At 33.6% G+C, this 27,038-nt stretch overlaps 1 protein-coding gene and 1 pseudogene across 1 annotated transcript; both read left to right on the top strand.

Moving 5' to 3' along the window:
- The first annotated feature begins 16,766 nt into the window (after positions 1-16,766).
- Positions 16,767-17,204, top strand: LOC143529564 (uncharacterized). Its single transcript, XM_077025332.1, has one exon. The coding sequence runs from the start codon at positions 16,767-16,769 to the stop codon at positions 17,202-17,204; it is 438 nt and encodes a 145-aa protein (XP_076881447.1).
- Positions 17,205-24,701: 7,497 nt separating this feature from the next.
- LOC143529528 (AT-hook motif nuclear-localized protein 23 pseudogene) lies at positions 24,702-26,168 on the top strand (annotated as a pseudogene).
- Positions 26,169-27,038: the final 870 nt, after the last annotated feature.

Raw genomic sequence — 27,038 nt, 5'->3', positions numbered from 1 at the left:
AACAGGCCTATATGTAACTTTTGAATCCGCCTAATCCTGCTTTGGGTTGGGCTGATGATGGTCAAGAATAAATCATGTGTATATGTGTGTTATTATGTATTTTAATTGTTTATATATAGCGAATAATATTACAATGAGTTCTTTTATGATCGCAAGTAATTTGAAGCTTCAACGAACTAAAATTAGGAATTATATTTGATTGAAGAATAGAAGCTTATTAGTAAACAAGTTAGGTCAATTAAACAAGTTATCAGCGCTTGTTGGGATTACAACCATTCTTATGTCTTGAATTGGAGTAAATGGGTCATGTTTAAGTGCAACATATACGCTTGGAGATCATAAATGAATAAAATCCCCAACAAGATCGCTCTTAAAAGAAGAAACATCTCTGTTTCGGACTCCTCGTACGTTTTCTACAATGCCGCTGAAGAGTCTACTGAGCACGTCTTCACCGATTGCTTGGTGACCACGTAGGTTTGGGACGCTTTAATCTCTTGGTGCAAGATCCCGTCTTTTTTTGCCTTTTCGGGTAAGGATTTATTTGAAGTTTATAACCACGTGGGGATGAAACACAAGGAAAATGAAGCTTTCAAAGGCATCGTAATCATTGCTTGCTAGCAAATATGGAGGGCCCGAAAATGCTTTGCTTTTTGAAGGAAAAAAGACGAACATAAGAGATATAATCTGCGGCATCAGATCGTTAAGCTTTCTTTGGTTCAAACTTAGATCTAAATACAAATCGATTTGTTGGTCAGATTGGTGTAAGTTTTTCTTGATGTAGTTGTCTTGTCTTGCTTTGTTTCGGCTATCCTTCTGGTTGTGGAGGGTGCTTTTGGCTCCGGCCTTAAGTTCACAGTTTAAAAAGAAGAAGCTGATTAGTAATAATAATTCACTACATATGATGAAAAAAATTAACACTAGTGGTGCTCTAAGGAATTCACGTGGGCATAAGTCATTATGATTGGTCGGCCCTAAATATTAAATGGTTACCCATTTATTTTGGTTTGGACTAATTAGTATGAACAAATCCAAGGCCTACAATTTGGTTAAAAAAATCAAGAGTATGTTTTCGTCTTGTAAGGTTTATTTTTCTTTTTTATACGTTGTTGGACTTCTCACGTCTTGTTAGCAACACATTTTCCTTCTTTAATATTAGTGGCCTTTCAAAAAAGTAGGTTTGAGGGATATGAGGTCTTTCACTTGGACGCAAGGCAGGAGGCCAACGAACAGTATCGAAAAAGGAAGAAAGCAGCAGCCGCCCTTGGTTGGGGTGCACAAAAATCAAGAAGCCATAATCATGATCATGCAAAGCTAACCAAATGAGGTATACTTTGCCATAAGGAATTCACACATCAAATATCAACCCCATGTTTTAGGCTTAATGACAGTGGATAAGAGGAAAACTACACAGTATAGTTTGCTTATGTAAGAGTAGTACCACAACGGGTGACTTCTAGACAATGTCTACAAGGACAACCAAATACAGATCTATGAGCTTCTTGTGAGCAAACAAACAATATTAGAGGTACGAGAGGCTAGATGTTATGAATTTACCATCTTAGGAAAATCGTAGAGTATTCTCTATTGTTATGTCCACATGAGAGACGTGAACGCATATACGAGTACTAATACACACCTCTTTTTCTAATAACGATATATTTTAAAACTAAATACTAATTATACTAATAAAACATATTTATTTTAAGTTATCCCTCATTTTAATAAACTTTTAAATATGATTATGTAACTTTTATTTTCAGTCAAATAGTAAATGGAAATCAAATTACATTCATTTAGGTTGTGTTTGTTTTTGCTTCAAACGTCTGCAAAAGGGTTATGTCTATGGGCGCGCAGACATAAGTTCCTGAAGGCAGTTTGTTTAAAAAAAGAAAAAGATATGAAAACTGTTTATATGGTCTTAAATAATAAGTTAATATCCAACATATTCACACTTCACACTTCTTATCACCCTACCAACATCCAATGTCCACCACCACCACCCATTGTGCGCCACCACCCACCATCCGCCACCACCACCGTCAACCACCCACCGTCAGCCACAACCCACTACCACCACCCACTGTCTGCAACCACCACCACCACCCGCCACCACCACCACCGGTCATTACCATCACCACCCACCGTCCACCACCACCATAGTCCACCACCCACCACCACTACCAATCACCGTCCACTACCACCGTCCACCACCCACCACAACCGTCCATCACCACCACCCACCGTCCACCACCATCGTTCACCGCCAACCACAATTGTCTACCACCAAACGTCCACCACTACCCACTTCCATAGTTCGTACAACACCACCAATTATTTTAGTAGTCCACAAACGTTAAATGACTTCTATCTATTGTGATATATATGATAGGTAACTAATTTTCAGCTTATGCAGACGATATCTAGTTTATAAAATAAACAGTATTATATTTTCAGATTACAAATCTTCAGACCACATCTTCAATTGCAGACATAAAATCAGATGAAATCAGATTGCAGACAATTTTTGTATTAAAAAACAAACAACACCTTAATACCCAAATATTGTGTTTTTGAAACCTAGTTTTAGATTATTATTTTTAAGTCGTTTGTACATGTAGTATAACTTTTCACCTATAACATATTTTTCATCTCATGTAGTACATGACTGATTGACTTCTAAACTATTTGGTGAATAAAAATATTAATTCCTACCAAAAAATAAAAGGAAAAAAGCACAAAGAAACATGATTAGAAAGGAGGGAAAAACTTTTGTATGGCTGAGAAAGAACTGAAAAAGCGTTAGGCAATGTAACAACTATTCAACTAACAAGTAAGTAACAACAAGAAAAAAGGTGTTTTGGACCAAAACAAAAAGGAGAAATAGTTGAGCTTGTAGCTATTGGGCCGAAGGAAAAAAGACACTCCTTCGGCTCCATCAGACGTCCGGAATACCATGGTCCGTCGCACCGCTCCCTTGTTCTTGAATAAAGGTTGGTTACATACTCGTATGCTTTGAAATTATCCATGGTTCCGTTATTTATTAGTAACTAAAAAAAATTCTCCAAAAACTAAGTGTTTTGTTTTTTACTTTAACTGTTAAATGTAATATCGAGTGTTGCAATGGATGACGTTGATGAAATTATGCGGTGAAATTTATAACGATTGGTTTAGAATAAAATTTGGAGTGAACCGTCAAAACCATCCATATAATTTGGCCACTCTTGCCTTTTTGGACCAAAATGTTTTTTTTTAGCATTTTCGTCATCATGATTTTCATAAGCTACAAATTTCCGTAAAATGCACTAACTCTGTTAAATTCATTTAAAATTAGGGGTACTTATCAACTTATGTAATATTTAGAAATTATCTATAATACTTAATGCAGTGTATTAAAAACAAGAGTTTACTATAACAAATGATTTATTAGTAATTTATAAAGATAAAATAGCAGTTCAATTTCTTTTCTCTTTTTTTTTTTAATTTATAAATATAAAATGTAATAACAAATTAAAAATATATAAAAATGAATTACATATGAGACGAAATTGCAGGTTACACGTACTGTTATACCAAATAAAAGCCACTTTTTACACTGACCCAAATTCTCAAGGTTTAATTCACCACTGCGACATTATTGTAAAGTCCCATCAGTGCTAGAAAATATGAGTATTTGTGACCGTGATAATATATTAATATAGGTCTAAAATTTCGATGACAAATCGTTGATAATATTTTTAATTTTCCGCCTGCTTTGCAACCAAACTTATTTTGCGTCTGGATTTAGGGTCGCCTCTTATTTCATAACCAATATGAGAGAGGTAATTAAATCACGTGTCTCAGAGTAAATCAAATGATGTTATAGTTTGACTAGGCATTCACAATAGATTCTTAATCGGTGTGACCGCCAGGTATGCAAGCGGTTTGCGCATGTTCATTTACACAAATACGTGGTTCTTGTTTTGGTTGTATGCACAAGGGTCGTTTTTGTTACACTGCAAGATAGAGTGGTAATCATTATGGCTTTAGGGCCCATGCAATGGACTATGACTTATGCTTCTATCATGACCCTACTTTTATAACCTCTCTACAAAATAAATTTCCAATATCCATAACGCTCTTGGTCAATTTTGTATAAATGGACTCCTCTCATGCATAAAAAATGAGTAAAAGATAACATGATAAGTCAAGAGAAAAGAAATTGGGACAATATTGTTATTGTTTTAAATAAAATGTCTAGTTTTATTTGTTAAGTTTGTAAGAATTTAATTAGTTAAATGGTTGGTATAAATATATATAGGACTTTGCAACCATCTTCTGCGTGTCAAGTTTTAATTAATTAAAATAGAGTTCGGGACGGGTTAATATTCAAATCATTCATTTAGTTTGAATCTTCACCATAACAGTCTAGGCCAACAATTGATATCAGAGTTGGGTAAGGAAGTAATGTTGATCATAAGAAACAAACATAGAAAAATCACAAACCAAGGATCAAGAACATACGACATCTAGGAATTGAGAACTCAGCACTGATCAAGAAACGCAATTGGCAAATAACAAGGAATTAGAAACACGGCATATTAAGAAGAAGACAACAAAATATTAATCCAAGTCATCTTGGTTCTTTGATTTTCTGAGGAAGAGGCCAAATGCAATTGTTGCTATTAAGATCATTAAAGAGTAGGCTTTCAGAAGATCAAAGACCAAGAAGAATGGTGGAGTTGATCAAAAGTTCGAAAGGATGTACGATGTAAATATAATGTCACAACATAAAGGGTCGCAATCAACGATCAGGACAAAACAAGCTGCTGTTTGGGTGATCGGAAGTAAGAAATAGTTGGGGTAGTGCTTTTCAACGATATGATTGGTGTGTTCATGTGTCGTCTTGATTGGAACAATATGTGTGATTGTAATCGAGTAGCAAGAAAGAGAGTGGATTGTTCTCGTAATTTTCAATTGTTTGAAGATAAATTGAAGAGGAAGAGATAGAACTTGTTGATAACATTGAACAATTTATCGAGCAAAGAATATGAATAAATAGGTGAAGATCAATGAAGACTGTCGTTTGCTTGATAGATAACCATAATCACTAAGGGCGTCGTTACACGAGTTTATATGACTAAGGGACTGATCCGAGACGGAGTGATTGAGCTAAGAGAACTTGAATACAATCAATAATCACAAAGAAGAGTTGAAAGAATGGTTAGAGATGGTGATTCGATGTTCATTGGTGATGATGAGCCAACTATGTAAAGATCTAGGTTGAATGGATCCGAATTCAAATGTGGATCGCACACTTTTCCCTTCTTTGAGTCACGAGTAGATCTGAAAACAAGCATATATAAGAGGGTTTTATCAAGAAAGATAATGTTTTGGAGATGGAAAATATGTAGCCTTTGTAGGTCTATACTACACAAAACTCAAGAGGTAAGTAAACACTATGGTAGCATTTGGTATGTAGAAATAACAGGGGGAATATAATGATTTATTACGTGAGAATGAAGAAAGTGGTGTTTGGTTGCTCAATGAAATGGAAGCATCACTCACCCTACTTTCTCAACACCATTCCTTTCTACCCCCTTCTTTTTTTTCATTCCATTCCTCCCTCACCATACTTTCTCAACACCAGCACCACTACGTACCGCCATCACCACCACCACCTGAACACCAGCGTTGCCACCTCCACTTGACCATAAACGCCACCACCTTCGCCACCACCACCGCCACCACCACCTTACCACCAGCGTTGCCACCTCCACTTGACCATAACCACAACCACCACTGTCGCTGCCTGACCACCACCTTCGTCGCGCCACCTTACTATCGCCATCACTACCAATGCTACGACCGCCACCCCACCACCACAACCACCTCGCCTGACCGCCACCACAACCATATTCGTCGCCGGAGCTGCCACCACCACCGTCGCCGCTTCAGATTTTTTTTTAGTAAAAAATATATATTTTGGGATATGAATATTTTTATTATTTCTATTTCATTTACTGCAATTTTTTTTGGATAGCAAAAAAACATAAGATAATTATTTATTTCATTCTCATAGGTTAAACAAACAAGACAAAGGAATGATAATGATCTATTTCATTCCCCTGTTCATTCTCTCATTTCATTACTTTCAACCAAACATATCCATATATTTATGTTATTTCCGACCCATTTCCGAATAGCTTGTTGGCCCCAACTTTGATCACGAGACTCAACAATATAGAAAATAATACATGAACACAAAGATTGAACCGGGAATCAAACAAGTAAATTAAATCATCAATGATCAATGTACCAACAAACTCTATTTAAACTTGTAAACGAAACCTTAAAATACTCGAACGTAGACTCCTAAGTTCTAGACATCCAAACAAACTAAAGATAAACTTGAAAAACAAATCAAATAAACCAAATAGATAATTCTAAACATTCGAACTACTAATTAAATCATACTCCTTAATTAATTAAAATCTTATAAAATACTCTTTCGACTTTCACTTTCTTTTAAAAATGTCTGTCAATTCATGTCACGTTTTAGGATTACCTTCCAATATATAGCTACGAATATTTTTATTTAGCGATGTTACAACTGGATTTTTTATTTGAACAACCTATACTCCTAATCTTATAAGGAGTGTTATCAATATTCCTCATTTCAAGACTCGAACCCATGATTTGCCCGTAAAGAAAACCGTTAGGAAAAATCTCTATCACCACTATACCAAAGTGTTGATGACATATATGAAGACATGAAGTCAAGAACAAATTATTTAGCATAGGCATGACAATTAGTGGTTTTTGAGAAGAGACTATACTCTAGAGTCTAGATGTGTTTTGAGAAGACCAAAAGAATATGTAGGAAAACTGGAAGGTGTACACTGACTTATTAATGGAGTGGACAACTGGTCATGAGAGTCTGAATATAGTAAGGTTTGGCTGGATCGAATCCCTGATTTTTTTGCTGATTTAGGTGTGTTGGAGAAAAAAAAGGTGTTTTTAGATAGTGTACTAGAATTTAATTCTTTTAGATAATCCTTCATCTGAGATGGCGGATTACATGTACACGCAAGCATGCTTTCCACGTGTGTCTCCAAGTCGGATGCCATGTCAACGGATAATACATGTGGAATCCTCTATCTGAGATAGAGGATTACATAAACTCATTTTACCACAATTTACCGTGGACTTACCATATGGAGTCTCCTTTTTTACTTCATGGACACATGTCACAAAACCTGAAATCCTCCATCTCAAATAAAGGATTGTCACATAAGGAATATATGTCAATAACTCTTGTGAATGAATTGTATTCAACATTTGGAATCAGTAAATGTCATATTTGTCACCATAAAAATGTATTCAGCTTTCTCGGATATAAAATCTTTTTTTCATGAGTGAATTATTTGCATTGGACTTTTAAAATGTAACCCTAGGAATCATCCATCTTTACATTTAAAGATAGGATTATAACTATTCTTTACACACTCTTAATACAATATTAATTAACTTTTAATGTCAACGAATATGTTAAAAACAATGTATGAAAAACCCACATGAGAAGGGCTTTTCATATTAAAAATGAAATAATATATTATATTAAAAATGAAGTGAAGAATTTATAAAATCTATTGTTATTTTATCTCAGCCCCTAACCAACTATACGTAAATGTAACACTCTTGTCGGTACATACCAAAAGTGGTTATTACAATGGGCACAGGTTTATTTTGGGACGGAAGTTAATGATGGAAAATCACAAGTTACGTGCTCATAATAATTAGCTAGTGACATAATAATTAGCTAGTGACAATCTCTGTATAGTTGTACCAATGTAACATATTCGTTGACATTAGAAGTTAATTAATATTGTATTAAGAGTGTGTAAAGAATAGTTATAATCCTATCTTTAAATGTAAAGATGGATAATTCCTAGGATTACAATTTAAAAGTCCAATGTAGATAATTCACTCATAAAAAAAAGGTTTTATACACGAGAAAGCTGAATACATTTTCATGGTGACAAATATGACATTTACTTATTCCAAATGTTGAATACAATTCATTCATGAGAGTTATTAACATACATTCCTTGTGTGACAATCCTCTATTTGAGATGAAGGATTTCAGGGGTTGTGACACATGTCCAGGAGGTAAAAAAGGAGACTCCATATGGTAAGTCCACGTTAAATGGTGGTATAATGAGTTTAGATAATCCTCTATCTCAAATAGAGGATTCCACGTGTATTACCCGTTGACATGGCATTCGACTTAGAGACACATGTGGAAAGCATGCTTGCGTGTACATATAACCCGCCATCTCAGATGGAGGATTACCTAAAGACAATTAAATTCTAGTACACTACCTAAAAACACCTTTTTTTCTTCAACCCACCTAAATCAAGAAAAAAATCCAGCTCGAATCCCTAGTAAGTAATAAATGTAACATGACATTACTAGTTTACTACACAATGAAGTATCACACACATGTATATAATCATCAACAGACAGAAACCATGATTACCTATCGATTAAATAAAAAAAGGCAAATAAGAAAATAAAATAGTTTAAAAGGTCCTGTCACTAATCCAAAGTTAATTACCAGATAGACTGAGGTTTCATATACCCTTCTTTTTATTTTAGGAATCATAAAGGTTTTTTAATTTTCAGTACAAACTAATCATTTCTTTTTTATCTAGACTTTTTCCCTTGAGGGTGTATGAAAACCATGTACAATGGTTACCAGATTACCGACAGACACCCTAGCCCTGAGAGGATCGACAATGACCAAAAAGCTTTTGACGGACACGTATTCGTTGAATCATTATAAGTTTCACAGTGTGAAGGATAGACAAGTGAATTAATTTGGATTGAACCTTATGCTCTATATTTGTAGTGATCATCTTGAAACTGCATTTATCTTTTTTCTTGTCAAATGTGTCTTTTATGTTTCATTAATATTCCTAAAACCTAGTATATACTTCATGTGGTTCAAAAGTACCAATCTTGAGCATGGATTTCTAGCCTGTTTTAGGTAAAGTTCACAAACAATTCATACATGATTCTTTGCATTTAGAATTGATCAAGACAAATTATTAATTATCAACAATGAAATAACTGTGTCACTAAAAAAATGTGATAGATGTAGAAAAGAAATGATTCTGCACTAGATAATGACACTCCATTACAAGTTTTTATGATCATTTTTATTTAACTCAATTTATTCAATTGAAAATAAAAAACTAGCTCTATATTTCTTTTGATATACAATATTATTATCCTACTATAATCATAGACAACAATAAGAGAAGTAACAAAGAATGAAGCTTAATTCTAAATAAACACATGACCAAGTATGTGATTCAAGAACCTGATGAGCTGCATCCGAGACGAAGCTCTAGATCGATACCTTCAACTACCGAATCCGTCTTCTTTTTCTTGTTTTCAAGACCAGCTCTATAATCCATCGCCTTTGATGCTTCATTGTTACCATTCAAATGATTTAAAGATGAAGATTTGAAGACAACATTAGGGTTAGGTAAAGAAAATACAACACATTCAGATAAGATAGGGTTTTTCATATTAACTTGTGTATTATGTAGCCGAGCCCTATCGCGGCGGTGCACATTCATGTGACCACCAAGAGCCTGAGCTGACCGGAACTCTCTTCGGCAAAACGTGCAAGTGTAGGACCGCGGTGGCCATGTAACATTTCCGGTATCTTTTGCAAAAGCTTTCACTTCCCATGACTCATCTTCTTCCTCAAGAGAGTCATTTATTGTTGAATTAGGGTTCCACATCCACAAGAGGACACTAGGGTTATTGGTGGTTGTTGACAAAACACAAGAATATCATATCAACAACCACCTTGTAGTGAACGAAACAACATTATATGGTGGAGAATGTTTGGATATTAAAATACGAACAAAAGGGCTAAATTAATAAGATTTTGAATTTTTTATTTTATAACTTACAAAACCACAACCAGTACATAGGCATGTAAACAAATCGAACGTTCATTGAACTGTTCGTGAAACGTTTGGCATGGAGTTCGTGAACGAACATGAACAAAATTGTGTGCATGTTCATTTAAACAAACAAACGAACATGAACACATGTTTCGTTCGTTGATCATTTATGCTCGTTATCTGTATTTTACAACTTATATTACCCTAATATCTAATTACAAATTATTTGTTCTTTTGTGTTCACTTATGTTTGTTTGTCTCCATTTACGTTTGTTCATTTATGTTTGTTCATAAATATTCATCCATGTTCGTGATTCGTGAAATGCACATTTAGATTTTAAACGAACGAACATAAACGGACGCAAACATATTGATTTTTTAAACGAATAAACATGAATCAAATATTAACTGTTCGTGTTCACGCATGTTTGTTTAAAGTTAAAAGAACAAACACGAATCGGTAGTACACAATTTGTTTAATTATTTTTTTATACATTTTGTTATTTAAACTAGCCATTAAGAAAAACTCAAAAAGTTAGGACTTTAATTATCATCCAAATTTACATTATACTTTTTACATTGGTTACACTATATATTGCGTATATATTTGGTTAATGTTATGAAGCAAAACTATATTAAAAGTGAATCTGATCGTATAAAGCTGTTCAAAGGTGTTAGTGAATAATTCAAGAAAAATGATAATGTGATGACTACATAAACAGAAGAGGGGACCAATTTGTCTTGCCATAAGAACTTAAAAACTTGCAGGTCGACCTATCTACGTTTACTTAGCTGTATCTCTACCTGCAAATGTTTTTTTTTTCGGAATCCGTGATTTTCGATATAATTTAGTCCCAACGTTTATAGTGATAATTAACTATGTTTAGTTGGATGATATGGAATACAAGGAATGGAATCATCGTCAATAACAAACCCTTGTCGGTTCCATAGTTGGTTCACGACATTAAAGTTAACTCATCAATGGGTAAAACATTGTAGTAAAGATCGAGTTTGGAGCAGGAGAAATGATGTAAGTTTAATTTTGTTAATTTTCTGTCGTAGTGACTCGAACAAACATGGTTTTTCAAAATAAATTTAAGTGATACATTACGTGCCTTTATATATGTAATAAAGAGTGTAACATGATAAGGAAATTAAAGATACACGTAAATGTGTAAATTGTCACCAATAGTTTTTTACGCGTTTTACACTAAAAAAAAAGAGAATACGAAAATGATAAAATTAAAGATAATAGTAGGTGACGAAATTGAAGCCCTAATTGATGGAATATGTGTGTCCTATAGTTGGGCTAAACCGCTTATCCTTATTTGCCACATGACTAACTCGTTAAGACTATGAGCCCCATAACTCGATTCACTCATAGGCCGATCGAGGTATGCTTTTTTTAAATTTAAGCATGTTCTGTCATCGTTCTCTCTTTCTATATCTATCTCTAGCACGTTTAGATACATAAAAGACTGTTAACTATTGGGTCAACTCCTTATCAATAACCACGAAGGGTGATCTGACGTGGGTGTGTGACCTTCAAGCATAGTTATTCGAACCCTAGCTCGCCTCACCGAGAGATTATAAAGTAAAATAACCCTAGCTCGCCTCACCGAGAGATTATAAAGTAAAATAACCGTGGTTTTAATGTTTTGCCGAATTTGTTTGAAAAGATTATGTGAATATATCTCCATGCTTTCCTTTGATATTTTTTTTTGTGTGTAAATATTTGCATAATAAAACATTAACTCTGACCAAGAAGAAAAATGATTACAATTTGGAAGCAAAAATCATACATAAATAGACAATTGTCTAATTTGCTGTCACCACCATTGGGTTTGTGTGTAGTTGCAAATGTTGATAGTTGGTCCACAAATTGGTATCTATCTCTCTAGCGTTCAATTCAACCCTCTTGCTTGCATTAATTATTACCATTAGAAACTCTATCTTTGCGGTTGTCTTATGGCCCAGCTAATAAATACTTTAGTTTTCTGGACCCTCTTAACATATACAACTTTTTTTTAGTTTTGTACAAATAGGGCTGTGCATATGAAAAAGACCGGACCGAACCGGGTCATACCTGACCCGGACCGAAAACGAGAATCATATGAAATTGATGACCGAAGATCGGACCTTTATATAAATTTCGGGTATGAACTTTGTCGGGTTCGGTTCTTCGGGTAGGCTATCAAAACCCAGGACCGATGTTGTTGCTTAAACTCATGTTAATGACTGTGGAAACCAGAGACAAATCCTTAAGAGTCGTTTCAAACTCTAAGTCATCTTCAACAATGAAGTCTCTTCAAACATTTTCTGCCATGGAAGTTACTTAGAGAAACATGGTGATTCTTGATACTTTAGACTCTTTTTGGAATGTATGTAGCTTTTGAGTTTTAAGTAAAATTATTATTAGAGCATCCACAATGCATTAAAAAACTGAACAAGTCTAGTCAGCATTCAAACAGTGATTCTCTCTCCTCTCTCCTCTCTCTTCCTATTCTCCCTTCTCTTTCCTAATCATCTCTCACAATCTTTATTCACATATGTTTAGGAAACTGGATATCAGACCTCATCTCCCCTCTATTCAGAGCCGACTCCGAGAAGACGAAAATTTTTTTGGGCTAAAGACGAATTTTTTTTGGGCCCTAAGTAAAAGAAATATTTTGTTGGGTTTAAACAATTTAATTTTAAGTGAGTTTACTTGGTTAGAATTTGAGTTGTGTAAAAAACTTTTGTATAAAAATAAACTTAAAAATGTTTCAAACAATGCTAGAACCCACAACCTCTTGGTTCTTTGTCATACCTCTTTGCCACTAGACCAAGCTATTTATGTAATTGTGTTGAAACATTGGTTATACATATTTTGTTTCATAAAAATACATATATATTTCTTTTAAAAAAAAAATTTCGGGCCTAGCAGGGTGTCGGGCCTATGACCGTTGACTACCCTGCCTCACCCTATGACCGACCCGAGACCGATCAGAGTATATAATAAGGACCGATTGACAATCTTAAAAAATAGGGTCGGTTCGGTTTTGGGTTTTTTTGGGCCGGTTCTTCGGGTTTTTTCGGGCCGACCCTAATATGTACAAGTTTAGATTATTATTCCTACTATTAAAAATAAGGACACTAAATAAGAGCATGTATGGCGTGCGGCAAACAACTGACATGCGTAGGAGCCTACGTTTGTAAGTGGCAGTGTTGTAGAACTTGCTAGGTGCTAATGGGGCAATGGGATAAGGACTAGCGATTATCAGCCTAGAATTTATCTATAGTTTTCAGATATACACACATATATACATCAAATTTTATATATAAAATATTCAATTTGACCGATTTTGACCGAATAGTGATCGTTAGATCAGTGACTAGTTGGTGTGGGTACCAACTAGTAATGCACCTAGGCACAAATTTTACAAACATGGTAAGAAAATGCTAACGAAATTAAGGCATGGTTGGCTGAAGGTGAGGTCGGGCCGGATGATTAGGTGTTTACAATTTTTCATGTAACGATTATATATTTACACACACATACTATACATGAAAAGGAAGTTAGACAGTCCAAAGGTAGATATGAAATTATTGAAAACAGTAACAATTTGGCTAGAGATCATACAAGAGACAGATTGTACCTCTTTTGAGGTATGGAGACAATGAAGATATATTTGTTGTGCAATTTATGACAACAGAGCTAGCGAGTACATGTGAGCCTTTATCCTATATGGATGTCATTAACTCATTAGACATGGCTAAATGGTGTAAGGATATGGATGAAGAAATGAAGTCTTTGTATCATAATGGAACTTGGGTGTTGGTAGTTAAACCCAAAAATCAAAGCTAGCATCTTGCAAATGGATTTACAAGGTCAAAGAAGTCTAAGGAGACAAAATGTCGTGATGGTAGTTTTAAGCGATAGTGATAAGTGTTTCTAGAGAGGAGTAAAGGCGGTTCCATGGTTTGGAAGAGGCGAGCACAGCCAGATGGTGATGTATGACTAGTGGAAGATTGGATCCATCGTTGCTGAGTACCCCGCGTAACACGCGTGAGGAATCTACTAGTGATAATGATCAAGGAATGAAAGTATGACAAATATTACATTGGTGGACCCCAAAGGAAGCCCAGTCTCAAGGCCCAGGCCCATTCAACATCTAACAATTTAAAATCAACCCAAAAAGTATTAGGCATCTTCATAGTTTTAGAAAAGGTCCCTACAAATCCCAAAGCCAATTCCAATCTCTTTAGCCCTAAATCTAGTGCATACATAGATGGATTCATCAATATTTAAAATCGTTTGCCGATCGACAATGAAATCTAACGGTCGCGTGCAATATTAGAGTATTTTTAATTGCTAAAAAGATGTTACAACTTAAACAAATGAAGTTTCGAAATTTGGCTTTAGTTTATTACTAACCTTTCAATGATTATGTAGTTTCAATTTCATTTGTGCTTTATCTATCACTTGTTATATTATAACTAATCCATTTTAACCCACAAATTGTAATCCGTTTTATCCACCACTGTCATTCCCACATACCAAACACGACAAAGTTTTTGGCATGACCAAGAGCAACATGTACTTTTAAAGTAAAAAGTTTGGACCCAGGTAATAAGATGATTACATGACTATTGTGTGATAGAGATGTTCAAAACGGTTTGGGACTAGGAACCGGAACCGGTTCCTAACCGGTTCCTATATTCAAAACCACCTTTTAAACCGGTTCCAGGCTCGAACCGGTTAGGGAACCGAACCGGTTCTCCCACCTTCGGACCCCTAACCTATCTAACCGGTTCTTACCGGTTCCTAACCCGGTTCCTGTACCGTAACCGGTCAAAAAACGGCTATTTTTGACCCCACGGTCAAAAAACGGCCAAAAAAACGGTTAGGAACCGGTTCCGGTTCCAGAACCGGTTCCGGTTCGGTTCCGGCTCCTACCCGCCCCCACTCAGAAATGCAAGGATCGGTCACGGATCATCGGGTTGAATCAGATAGGGTCCGGTTCCTACAAAAAACGGGTAGGAACCGGTTCGGGTCCGGTTCGGGTCCACCGGTTCGATTCCAGAAACCGGTTTTGTTGATCATCTCTATTGTGTGATGCAGACTCAACAAATCCATTAGCTAGCCCATTATCTAATGTTCCTCGCTCTAACATTATCGGATTGCCCATTAGTGAACTATGTGGGCCCAACATCGGCCTCAATCCGCATCTAGGTCCAGATCCAAAATCAAAATACTTACGACCTATTCGAGTAAACATATGGTTCTCCATAAACGATGGGCTTGTGTACGTTCTTCAATCCACCATTTCTATGAGTTTCCTTCGGTTTTGAAGTTATTCCATTTGGGTTGATTCGGTTTGGTATTTTATTTGGTCGTAAACTAAAACGAAATAAATTTTCTTTTTTTAATTTTTAGCATCTTTTACAATGATTTGTTATTGAATTGGCTAAATAAGATTAACAAACATTATATTAAATTGGGTTAAAATGACAACTTAACTTCGGTTTATCTTAGTTTGAATAGTGAATATATATATATATTTCAAGAACGGCCCAATTTGTTCATATCACGAGCCCATCGAATATCAACTTATAATCTTATATAGTCATAGACTCATAGTCACGTGAACTCAAATGTCAAGCTTGTTTTCAACCTTTTATTCATTCTCATGACTTTATTTCAATGGGACAATTATTTATTTATTTACTTTATTTCAAGAGTGAGTTAGAGATTATATTCGGTCCATGTTTTTCATGCTCTTATTCGAAGAAAAAGAAAGTAACAAAAATTTGAAAATATATGGGTTAACTACTTAACTTAATAATTCTGACAAGTCTGCCCTTACAATCATCTCGACGGTCACGTGTTGGATGATTTGGATATCGATAAATGACATTACTTTTTAGAGTCTTCTTTTTGGTGTCCAAAGTGGTGAATGATATCACGGTCTCCTTATTACTATGGGTGAAAGAATAGAAGCAAACGTTCTAGTCCGGTTTGAAAGAAATGGTGTAGATTTAATTTTGTTAATTTCCAATCATAAGTTGTTCTTGTTCAGTTGTATTTTGTAATTTATTTCCTAGTACGTTTCGGCCTCTACTTTAAGTGGTCCTTTTTCGCTTTTTGAATTTTGAATGATACAGACGTTTCAAAAAAATTATGTAACGTGTGTTAACATTTGGATATATGATGATGGAAAACTTAATACCATATTGTTATACGACAATATTCAACATTAGATGATGAGACTACGTCAATATTCTTAACTTTTGCTTTTTAAGTTTTTATTTTTTACTTTTAATTTAATATTTAAAATCTTAGGATTAGCTTACTTTATAGTTGTTTTATGCTCCGCAGCCTTTATAAATCTTATAAATTCAATTAGCTGTTATATCACTATCAATTACTCAATTTAATTTATTTACTTCAGTGTTCTAGCAAGCTGTTGAATGAAAGTGATCTAAATAATTGAATGAAGTATTGCTTATATAATGATTGAATGGAGTATTTTTTTTATAAAGTCGTAATATAAAATCGTGATTACTTTTAAATTAATTTAACATATGAAAGCAACAAACTACCTGGCCAATTAAGGAAGAGTGGGAGAAATGTCTTAAATTAATGGCTGGATCGAGCAGCTTGGAAGGAGGGGTCAGATGCTTGGGATAAAGGTGGAGAATTTTCGATAGGCTCTGTTAAAAGACTGATAGTTAAAAAGAAATTTGTGGGGAATAATTATGTTATGAAGTGGATTAAATGGGTCCCGAAGAAGTGTAACATTCATGCTTGGAGGGCCGAAATGGGTAGGATTCCTACTTGGGAGGCGCTTAAGCAAAGGAATATAAGAATTATGGATAGTGTTTGTGTTATACGCGAGATAGGGATAGAATCGGTGGATCATATCACCACGGGGTGTTTGGTTGCGGCGGTTGTTTGGGAACATGTTAGTCGTTGGTGTAAAATTCCCCCTATTTTCGGTTTTTCGGTTAGAGACTTATTGGAACTTTACAAGACCATCGAGATTGGAGAGACTAAAAAAGAGGCGTTACACGGGATAGTTATCATGGCTTGTTGGAGAATCCGGAAAGCGGGGAATGAAAAGGTGTTCAATAGTAAGGTGGTTAATTTGGAGGAGATCATAGGAGATATTAAATCTCTTGGCTTTCTTTGGTTTAAAAACAAGTCAAAGAATAGATCGATAGAGTGGATGAATTGGTGTAGATTTGATTTCATGTAATTTGTTTGTTTTTTGTTTTGGTGTTGTGAGCTTTCTCCAACTTGTGGAGTTGTTGCTTGGGCGTTTTTGTGTGCTTTGTGTTGGTTTGTTTATAAAAGTTCATAGTTCGAAAAAAAAAAATAAGACTCGGTTTTGTTTATAAAATAGTATCGGTTCAAGTTCTATAATTATACACGAGTATATAATTTAGAATAACAGAGAGTTTATGGTTTTTCTTTAAAAGATAAAAACAATAAAATAATATAATAGTGCATTTAAACTACAAGCAACATCATATCTAGATAAAAGTATTAATTTATACATCTATTTTATACAAAATATTATGTGGGGTAATTAAATAGAAAGCACTTTACTCTTTAGATGTTTCATGTTTTTAACAAGTAAAAAAATATATTGTGATTCTTAACAAATTGTTTAATTACCAAATAAAAAAACACATGTTATCATGCCCATTTATTTAATTGTTTTAACTCAAAAGGACAACTTTTTTGGAATTATTCAGAGTTCCATGTTTTAGATTTTCGTATCGAATTTAATTATCAAGATTTATCAACTATGTTTTAATTGTAAAATTCAATATTTTTATTTCAAGTATAATACTAGCAAGAATATTCATTTGACACGCACAAACGTATATGTTTTGTAAATTTTTCAAAAATTTTAAAGTCCATAAAAATAAATTATACATGGAGTTAGAAATTAAAAATATACTTGTTTGGTATCAATTTTAATACGAACAGTGGTTAATCTAAAAGAAAAGTTAAAGGGTAAAGCGAACTAAAAGTTTTATTTATGGGTAGCCAATACATAAAATGAATAAATATATACCAATAAAGTTGAGAGGCTACCTCTCAGCCTATGTTAGATCTGCATTTGAATACGAGGGACGTTAAGGGGGGGGGGGGGGAGTGGAAAGGTAATTGCATGTGGCAGTCAACAATAGTGGTGTCAAATAAACCAGTTAACCAATTGACCCGAAAATCGAATCAAAACCAAATCGGTTTGGAACTGATTATGTAGAAACCAATTTGGAATCGATTGAAACCGTAGGTTCGGAACCAGTTTGTAATTTTTCTCCACTAAAACCGGTTTCAAACCGGTTAATGGAGGCGAAACCGAGCAAAATCGGGTAAAAACTGTCAACACCTGAACTAAAACCTGAACCGAAACTAATCGTAACCTGATCAAGAAACCGGTTTCAACCCAAACCGAAACCTGTCATAAACAGTTTTTGACCTTTGTTGACCAAACCGAACCAGTTTCAACCAAAACCGATTTTGATCATTTTAAACCGGTTTATACACCTTTAGTCAACTAGTCATGGCTCATTTCTTGGTCTAAAATAAGTTATAAGGTGCATTGCTTTAACTTTATAAAGTTGGTTTTCACATCAAACATCACAACAAATCATCGATTATGCTAAAAATGGGAACATTACTCAAATAATCAATATTTAAACGTAACACAATTTGAATTACCAAGACTTAAAAGGTCTTTGGTTTAGAGATACAAATACACTAAAGAAGCGTCTTTTATCGAATGATGAGTGTTTAAGTCCCGTAAAAGATAAAAGATGGATCGTAAGGGGTGTCTTTAATCTTTATTTGCAATAAATAAAATATACATATAAAAAAGTAATCAATAATTTTAGCAATGGTATTTAAATAATAAAAGCGTGTTGGGTCACGGACTTATTCCTATATTAGTGATAATAGTTAATAAGTGAATAAGGTCCGAAGACAAAGTTAATTATATAAAAATGCATGATGTTGTCATTGAGATTATCAATAAGATATTCGTAATTATTTTAATGGAAGATAGAAAATGACTTTGAAACTAGCAACTTGAGTAATAGTGGGAACACACATGATTACACGAGGTGAAGGAGCGTGTGTGTATTATACAAAGGACCCATTGCAATTAGCTTTTTGATTCAAGTTTATGTTTAGAATATATTAGGTTTGAAATCTGATTTAAAAGTGTTTTTTTTATGGTAGTGAGTTTTATTATTTGATAGTGTTTCTTGGTTAATCAGATCTCGAACATTAAAATCAGTATAAACGATTGACATTCTATTTTACAAAGGCTCACTTGGTTATTAATGGAGGTAGTCCCAAACATTATTAAAAAAAAATGACCATTAAAATTAAAAATAAATACTATATACATACATATATATATATAGCTTGAATCAAATACATATGGATCCTTATCTTACGGAAAAAAAACACTTGGTAACATTAGTGGTTTGATTGTGTTATTCAGCAAATAATTACGCTACAATGTTTTTGAGCTAACATAATAATTACACTAGTTTATTTTGTTATAATGTAATTATACAAAATCGCAACCACGTTTTTTTGTCTTCGTTTAGTGTGTTTTGCATCATTCTTCTCATTTTATACATTAGCCCGTCCTATATGTGTGTATATATAACACATATGACCCACCTTAGAATATTTAAAATTAGAGAGAGTTGCTTAACACATTTATACGTAGTGCTTTGGATGTATGCATATTGTTTGTGTAATGACCCTACTTTATTACTTTGTTTTATTTTAATATTTTTGGAATAAAGAAAAAATGTTATAGCTAGATACAATATATAAAATTAAATTAATAGTTTAAAATAACATAATGACAAGAAATGACATAAAATTAAGATCAGTAGATCACGAGGTCAAGAAGAGTGTGTATATCCGACATGAAGAATATAAATAATTATCATAACGAAAAAAACATACAAATTAGTTAGGTAAATCAAAATACCACTAAAATTTACACAATAATAAAAGTATTTACTAGCTTTTGTCTAAAAATAGAAGTTTTGGATTTTGGAAGATCTTCCTAAATCCTCGAGTCTTAAGTCATTCTTCATCCTAACAGTTACCTGAGAGACATGCTTTAGGTAATACGCAACACGTATGCGCGATGGATACAATTAACATACATATTTAAAATTAGTAAGATACAAAAACAACTTGATCATATAATTTGCAACAGTTTAAGGATTCAATCGACTAGCAAAGTCTATAGTTTGTGTTCATACCACTTACCCAAATTTAAGTGGTATGTACACCTTATGTAGAGGGTAAGGGGGGCGACCGCCCACCTTAAATTTTATTTTTTAGTGTTATTTGTATGTAAAAATTCCGATCGTCCCCCCTTAATATTAGTGTTAAGTCTTGATGTCGTCCCTCAAGAAAATAATTCCCGGGTCCGTCACTGCATATAGTTTGCCTTATCATTCATGTGTATAATCGTAGTCCATTACATGGTTACATATAGCTTGAATGTGTTTCATATACATCTTTCGAAGAAATGAGAAAATCAAAGAACCTACATAGAACCTTCGAAACAACCTGGAGAAAAACTTTAAAGAAATTATAAAGCAAGTAACTTGTTAATACCTTTGAAATGTATCAAAACCTGATAACTAGGAGTAGGCGAAGAAACCTCAATGTTTGGAATCAACGAACCTAGATGATGAACCAAATTTGAAACCTTGGGATATGACATTGATGAACCAAATTCGATTAACCTAATATGAAGTCATGGAGTTTAAACAAATAAACCTAATTCGAACCAAACTTGAAATGCATGATCAAACAAAAGGTGAATATGGTGGTGGAGGCGATCAACCAAAAGGTGATATACAATTTGCTAAAATAATTACTTTGTTTACGACATATTAGTGTAAAAAAGGGAATTAATTTAAAACGTAAGAACAATTATAAGTAAAGCGTACGGTTAAGATTTATTCTTCATATATATTAAACTTACACAATAAAAGTTAATATATATAAGAACTATCATACTGAAGCCTCTATCTATACATCTATAAATTTACTAAATAAAATTTAAAAAAAATATTACTTTTTAAAACCTATCACGTCTAACTCTCTAACTCTCTAGATATAGAGGGTTGAATATGACCCTCTAGATATAGAGGTGAACTTTAGTTTTATATATACTCTTCTTTATTATAGAGATTTCAAAACTTTAAATTCCTTCATTCATGTTTTTATCCTAGCTTCGTCACTTTGATGCTTAACTAAGTAAACATATAATATTATAATATAACTATTTGAAGATATAAGTAATAGAAAAAAAATATATATATATATATATATATATATGGTTAAAGTAGGAGTGTAGTGAATGAGAGTGGACTTAGTTGAGGGCGAGGTTTAACGTTTAAGGGCTCAAAGTAGTAAATTTCGAACTCCGAAGGGACTCATATGCCTCAATGCCTCACTTTACTCCCTTTCACCCACTCCCAATATTACTTCACACGTGACCACACATGATCATTTCTCTTACTCTCCTTTTTCTTTTATTTTATTATTTAACCGCACCATTTCTCTTACCTAAATTAATAGGTACTTGAGTCTTCGATGCAATTAACCAACTTGATGGATGAGGAGTAGGGCATGTTTAGTTGGGGTGTCATTGGAGTAGTTTCCGGGTGTAATTTTGGGGTGGGGGTATGGCAGATGTTAGGATTATTACCTGGTTGTTGGTGCGCATTGTACTTTGGTGTTTGTTTTGTGTGTGTCTAGTTTCTTGCTACCATGTTTATATAAATAAAAGCTTTTGTTGGTTATTTAAAAAAATGTTTAAAATGACAGAGCCTTGACTAGTTTCGTATCAAGCTTTTAAATTCGAGCTCGGTTGATGCCTAGTTGTTCCTGTGGGATTTGCCAAAAAATAACGTGAGCTAGAAAGGAAAAGCGGAACTTGAAATATTCTAGACATGTGTATTGACTAGAGTAGACAACTTCTCTTCACGGTTATTTGTTTTTTGCATGTAGTCAAGTGTTTCTTGTGATCTTGTCGACACTTACTTTCTTGTTGGTTCATTCTATCTAAAGATCATGATATCATTTCCATGTTTTATTACTAAAAAGTATATAATCATATTCCATATGTGTGTAGGGTTGTAAATGAGTCGTGATGAAGCTCGAGCTAGCTTGCTAGAGCCTATTGTATGAATAGGTAAGCTCGTCTATATTCATGAGTCTACTTAAACTTGATAAGTGAATCTTTGGATCAGGCTCAAGCTCGGTTAAACTAAGTAGCCTTTATACAATGATATGGGCTTTAGTGAGTCAATATTAAGTACCTCTCGAACAGCCTGCTCATTTAGATCCATATCCATTTGACATACTAATTACGTCTACATTTTTGTCGTGTGATTACGTTTAATAACTAAGTTTTTCCATATATAGTTTGATTAGTTAGAACCATCATTAATGATTTATACGCAAACTATGTAAGTTGCATGTCAAACGTATCAAAATTACCTTAGGTTTGGTTTTACCTCTCGTTTTAGATATATTTTGACAGCAATACCCTCTCATGTTTTCCTTTTATTTACGAAATTGCTAACGCGTTTCAATTCGTGTATGATAAACGGACTGTTTGACCACAATCACTACATATACAATCAGCATGATTTTCTAACAAAGTTCATAAAAGGTTTACTTTAATATATTCTGCAGTTTAACAAATTAATGGTCATCTTTGCCTAATTGGTGACTTGATAGGCTGTTCCGATAAAGAATCCCATTCCCATGACCATTAACCTTCGCTAGCACCACTAAATACACGTCCACCCAATTATTAAACTTATCTTATCTTAAGCCTACAATTTTTAATTGAAAAATTATACATAATAGTAACATTAAGAGGATGCCACTAGTTTATTTGTAAAAGTGACTATATAATATAATTAATAATTATCGTCTAAAAACTATCAGTCAACAAAACATCAAAATATTACTCATTCTTAACGTAATACCTGATTTAATACGACTTTTAACTGTTTTAAAACAAATACTCATGCTACTCTATTTTGTATAGCATAACTTATAGTCTTATATAGCATAACGTATTGTGAGTTGTCAATAAGCTTTAGCCCAATTAATATCGGAGAGAAAGTAAATATTTTGAATAGAGGCTTCAAGGTCTTAAATTCAAATTTGATCCTAACTAGAATTGTATGAATTTACAATTTTGCTACCATGTGTTATTTGAAATAAAGAGCATAACATGTCTTATACGCAATGTGTGATAAAACGTTAATGCATTTAATAATCAATATATATATATATATATTTCGGGTTTCTTAAATATGATATTTTTCCTTTCTTTTACCTAAATCTAGTTTTAAAGTTTAACTGATAACTAACATTCTCATTATGGTTTTTTATATAACTAATTAATGATACATTTTTTTTAATGTAGCAATATTCTAATAACTCTTGGAACCGGTTATCATTAAAAATATATATTTTTTCAATTCTATCTATAATTCATTTGATAATCTTTGAGCATTCATAACAACAAATCTTTGATTTCAAAGTTAATTAAAAAACATTTATTTTCCTCTATAATAACAAACCTCACAAAACTATTACAAGTTATTATTAAAATAATAGAAAAACACTCACACGTGTGTGAGAGAGAGATGGCCCACCAACTCGTCCGGAGCTCGTTTGGATTCCCAAACTTGCCAACCGAACGTCACCTACAATAACGGCATCCGGAGTTGTGGTTTTTGAGAATCGGACCTTTTAACATACGAGCCTTTGTAGGTGCTCTTAAAATCCTTTGTAGGTGCTCTTAAAAACCACTTATCCATCTTAAAATGCTTAATTGTTATGGTAATTTCTCATTTTTCATGTTTATTTGATGTTATAATTTAAAGTTGGTAATATGAAGTTTTCTTATGTTGTTAGGAGTTCGTTTTAAAGTATCACTTGCAATTTTTAATAACAAAAAAATTGTATAATACTATAATCAAGAATCATGTAACACAACGATATTAACTAATTAATCATTGTGACTTATATTAATCATTTATATGGTTTGGTCGAGATACTGAACAATAATGTCTTAACGTACGATAGGTACACGAGACGCTCAAAGGAAAAAAAACAAGGGCAAAATACTAAAACGCTCAAAAACGCTCAACCGAAAACTTAAAACGCCTAGCAAAAACCTAAAACGCTCAAAAACGGTTTTCATGAAAAAAGGTAAAAAAAATTGATCGATTAACGATCCAAAACTGTTTTTCGGTGAATCAATGATTAATTAGATATGTATTGACAATTCCTAGATGTTGAGATGTGATTTCGTAGATCGATTTCGTGAAAAAATGGGATTCACGTACCTATTGTATGTTAAAATATTATTGTATTGGAAGTTTTATATATATATATATATATGTGTGTGTTTGTTATATACTGGAAGATGAAATACTATAAAAAAGTATTTTAATAAGCTCTAAATATATATATACACAAACAATGAATTATTACATTTAAAACAAACAAAACATATTGCCAATTTGCCATTATTAAACATATACATGTTTACTTTGCAATGCATTATTTAATTTATTTTATGGCACAAGTGTGGGTTTATTTTATACCTATTTCAATTTTAGGTTGTGAGGTATGACTGCATTTGTCCCCCTTCTCTCTCTCTCTCTCTCTCTCTCTCTCTCTCTCTCTCTCTCTCTCTCCCATTTCTGTACTCATATATCCTTTCTTTAGGGTTCAACTTCCACAACTTTGTTTTTCTATAATTAATCAAAAGTCCTCACTTTTATATAACTTCTTGCATCTTTTTTAATCATTTTATTGTTTTTTTTAGCTCCTTCATGTTTGTATAATTGTATAATCATAATATTATCATGGCTGGTTTGGATTTAGGTACTGCTTCTCGTTACAATAATAATAATAATAATAATAATATTCATCACCATCATCATCATCATCAACAACAACATCTTCCGGACTTGCAACTTCACACCACTCAACCTGAAAATAATAATAATAATAATAATAATAATAATAATAATAATAATAATATTCATCATCATCTTTACAACCACCAAGAAGATGATCAAGACCACCATCAACAAGGTCATGAACAACTTGTTTCACCTAACTCTGGTGGTGGTGGTGGTGATATTATTGGCCGGAGACCTAGAGGACGTCCGGCAGGGTCCAAAAACAAACCAAAGCCACCGGTTATTATCACAAGAGAAAGTGCTAATACTTTAAGAGCACATATATTGGAAATTGGTAATGGGTGTGATGTGTTTGACTGCATAGCAACTTATGCAAGAAGAAGACAAAAGGGGATATGTATATTATCCGGTAGTGGTATTGTAACAAATGTTAGCCTCCGGCAGCCGGCGGCTGCAGGGTCTGTTTTGGCTCTTCATGGAAGGTTTGAAATATTGTCTCTTACCGGTTCTTTCCTGCCGCCACCCGCGCCACCGGGTGCTACTAGTTTGACTATATTTTTATCCGGTGGACAAGGGCAAGTAGTCGGTGGGAACGTCGTCGGAGAGTTGACCGCAGCGGGGCCGGTTATTGTTATTGCTTCTTCTTTTACTAATGTTGCTTATGAAAGATTGCCTCTTGAAGATGATGAGGTTCCGGAAGGTGGAGGGTTACAAATGCAAGCGCCGGCTACAGATGGCGATGGCGATGGCGGTGGTGGGGGTGGGGGTGGTCCTTTTCCGGATCCGTCTTCCGGACTACCATTTTTTAACCTACCAGTTATGGGTCCGAATGTTCAGTTACCGACGGATTACAGACGGAATAATAATGGTAATCCATTTTAATATGGATTCGTGTTATTGCTGTATCTGCATCTTGCAGGATTTGAACCCCACTTGTCCCTTGGACGGATCGGGTTAGTTAATTAGCTTCTTTTGGATCATAAACAATGTTCACTAAAATTACTACTTTAATTTCTTATCTTGTTATCTTTGGGTTGTTTCTTTTATCTTTTTTACTTAGTTTCTTGGGGTGTTTGTAACTTATAACATGTTCTATGAGAATAGGTTTTATTTTATAAATTTGTGTTTGATTTCCATGGTCAATCTCTTTCTTCAAGGTTTAGTTAGCTTCTTTTGGATCATAAACAATGTTCACTAAAAATCACTACTTTAATTTTTTATGTTGTTATCTTGGGGTTGTTTCTTTCATCTTTTTTACTTATTTTCTTGGGGTTTTTAATTTATAACATCTTATATGAGAATAGGTTTTTATTTTATAAATTTGTTTCATATGTTCAAATCTCTTTCTTCAAGATTTGTGATTTTCAGGAATGTGTCACTGACTCACCGGTGATTATGATGACACTAAGAGTTGATGTTTCCTAATAATCAAGTATTAATGATGGAAATTAAGGTTTTGGGGTACTGGGATGTTTTGTTTATGTTGCGTTGTTTTCAGCAAGAATAATAAATATAGCAACAGAAATTAAATTAAAACAATCTTAAAAATGAAACTAATAAGCAATTTTTAAAAGTTTTTGTTATGATTAATATGTTTCTTCCTCCTCAAAAAAGGAATAGACTTTCCATGTACTATTAACCATACCAAGTATGCTTGTACATGAATTGAATGAATATATATAAGAACATGCTCGTGTTCGTTCGTTTAACTTTAAATGAACACGAACACTTAATTGAACAAATATTTTTGTTCATGTTCAGTTGTTTAAAAAGACAAACACATTTGTGATCGTTTATGTTCGTTAATTTAAAATCTAAACGAACAGCTAACGAACTTAAACGAATATAAATGAACATAATTGAATGGAGAAAAACAAACATTATTGAACATGTATGAATAAACATAAATGAACACAAACACATTAATGAACGAACATAAGCGAAAATTCACAAATATACATGTTTGTTCGTTTAATTAAATAAACACAAATGTTTTCTTTATGTCTGCTTGTTTACTAAATGAACAAACATAAACGGATTTTCCTCCGAACGTTCAATTTGTTTATAGACTA

Source organism: Bidens hawaiensis, unplaced genomic scaffold (assembly GCF_021521415.1).
Source record: "Bidens hawaiensis isolate Kalapana, Puna unplaced genomic scaffold, B.hawaiensis_p1.1 tig00008566_1, whole genome shotgun sequence".
Classification (NCBI taxonomy): Eukaryota; Viridiplantae; Streptophyta; class Magnoliopsida; order Asterales; family Asteraceae; genus Bidens; species Bidens hawaiensis.
Note: the sequence above shows the minus strand (reverse complement) of the source record. Positions and strands in the feature narration are given on the sequence as shown.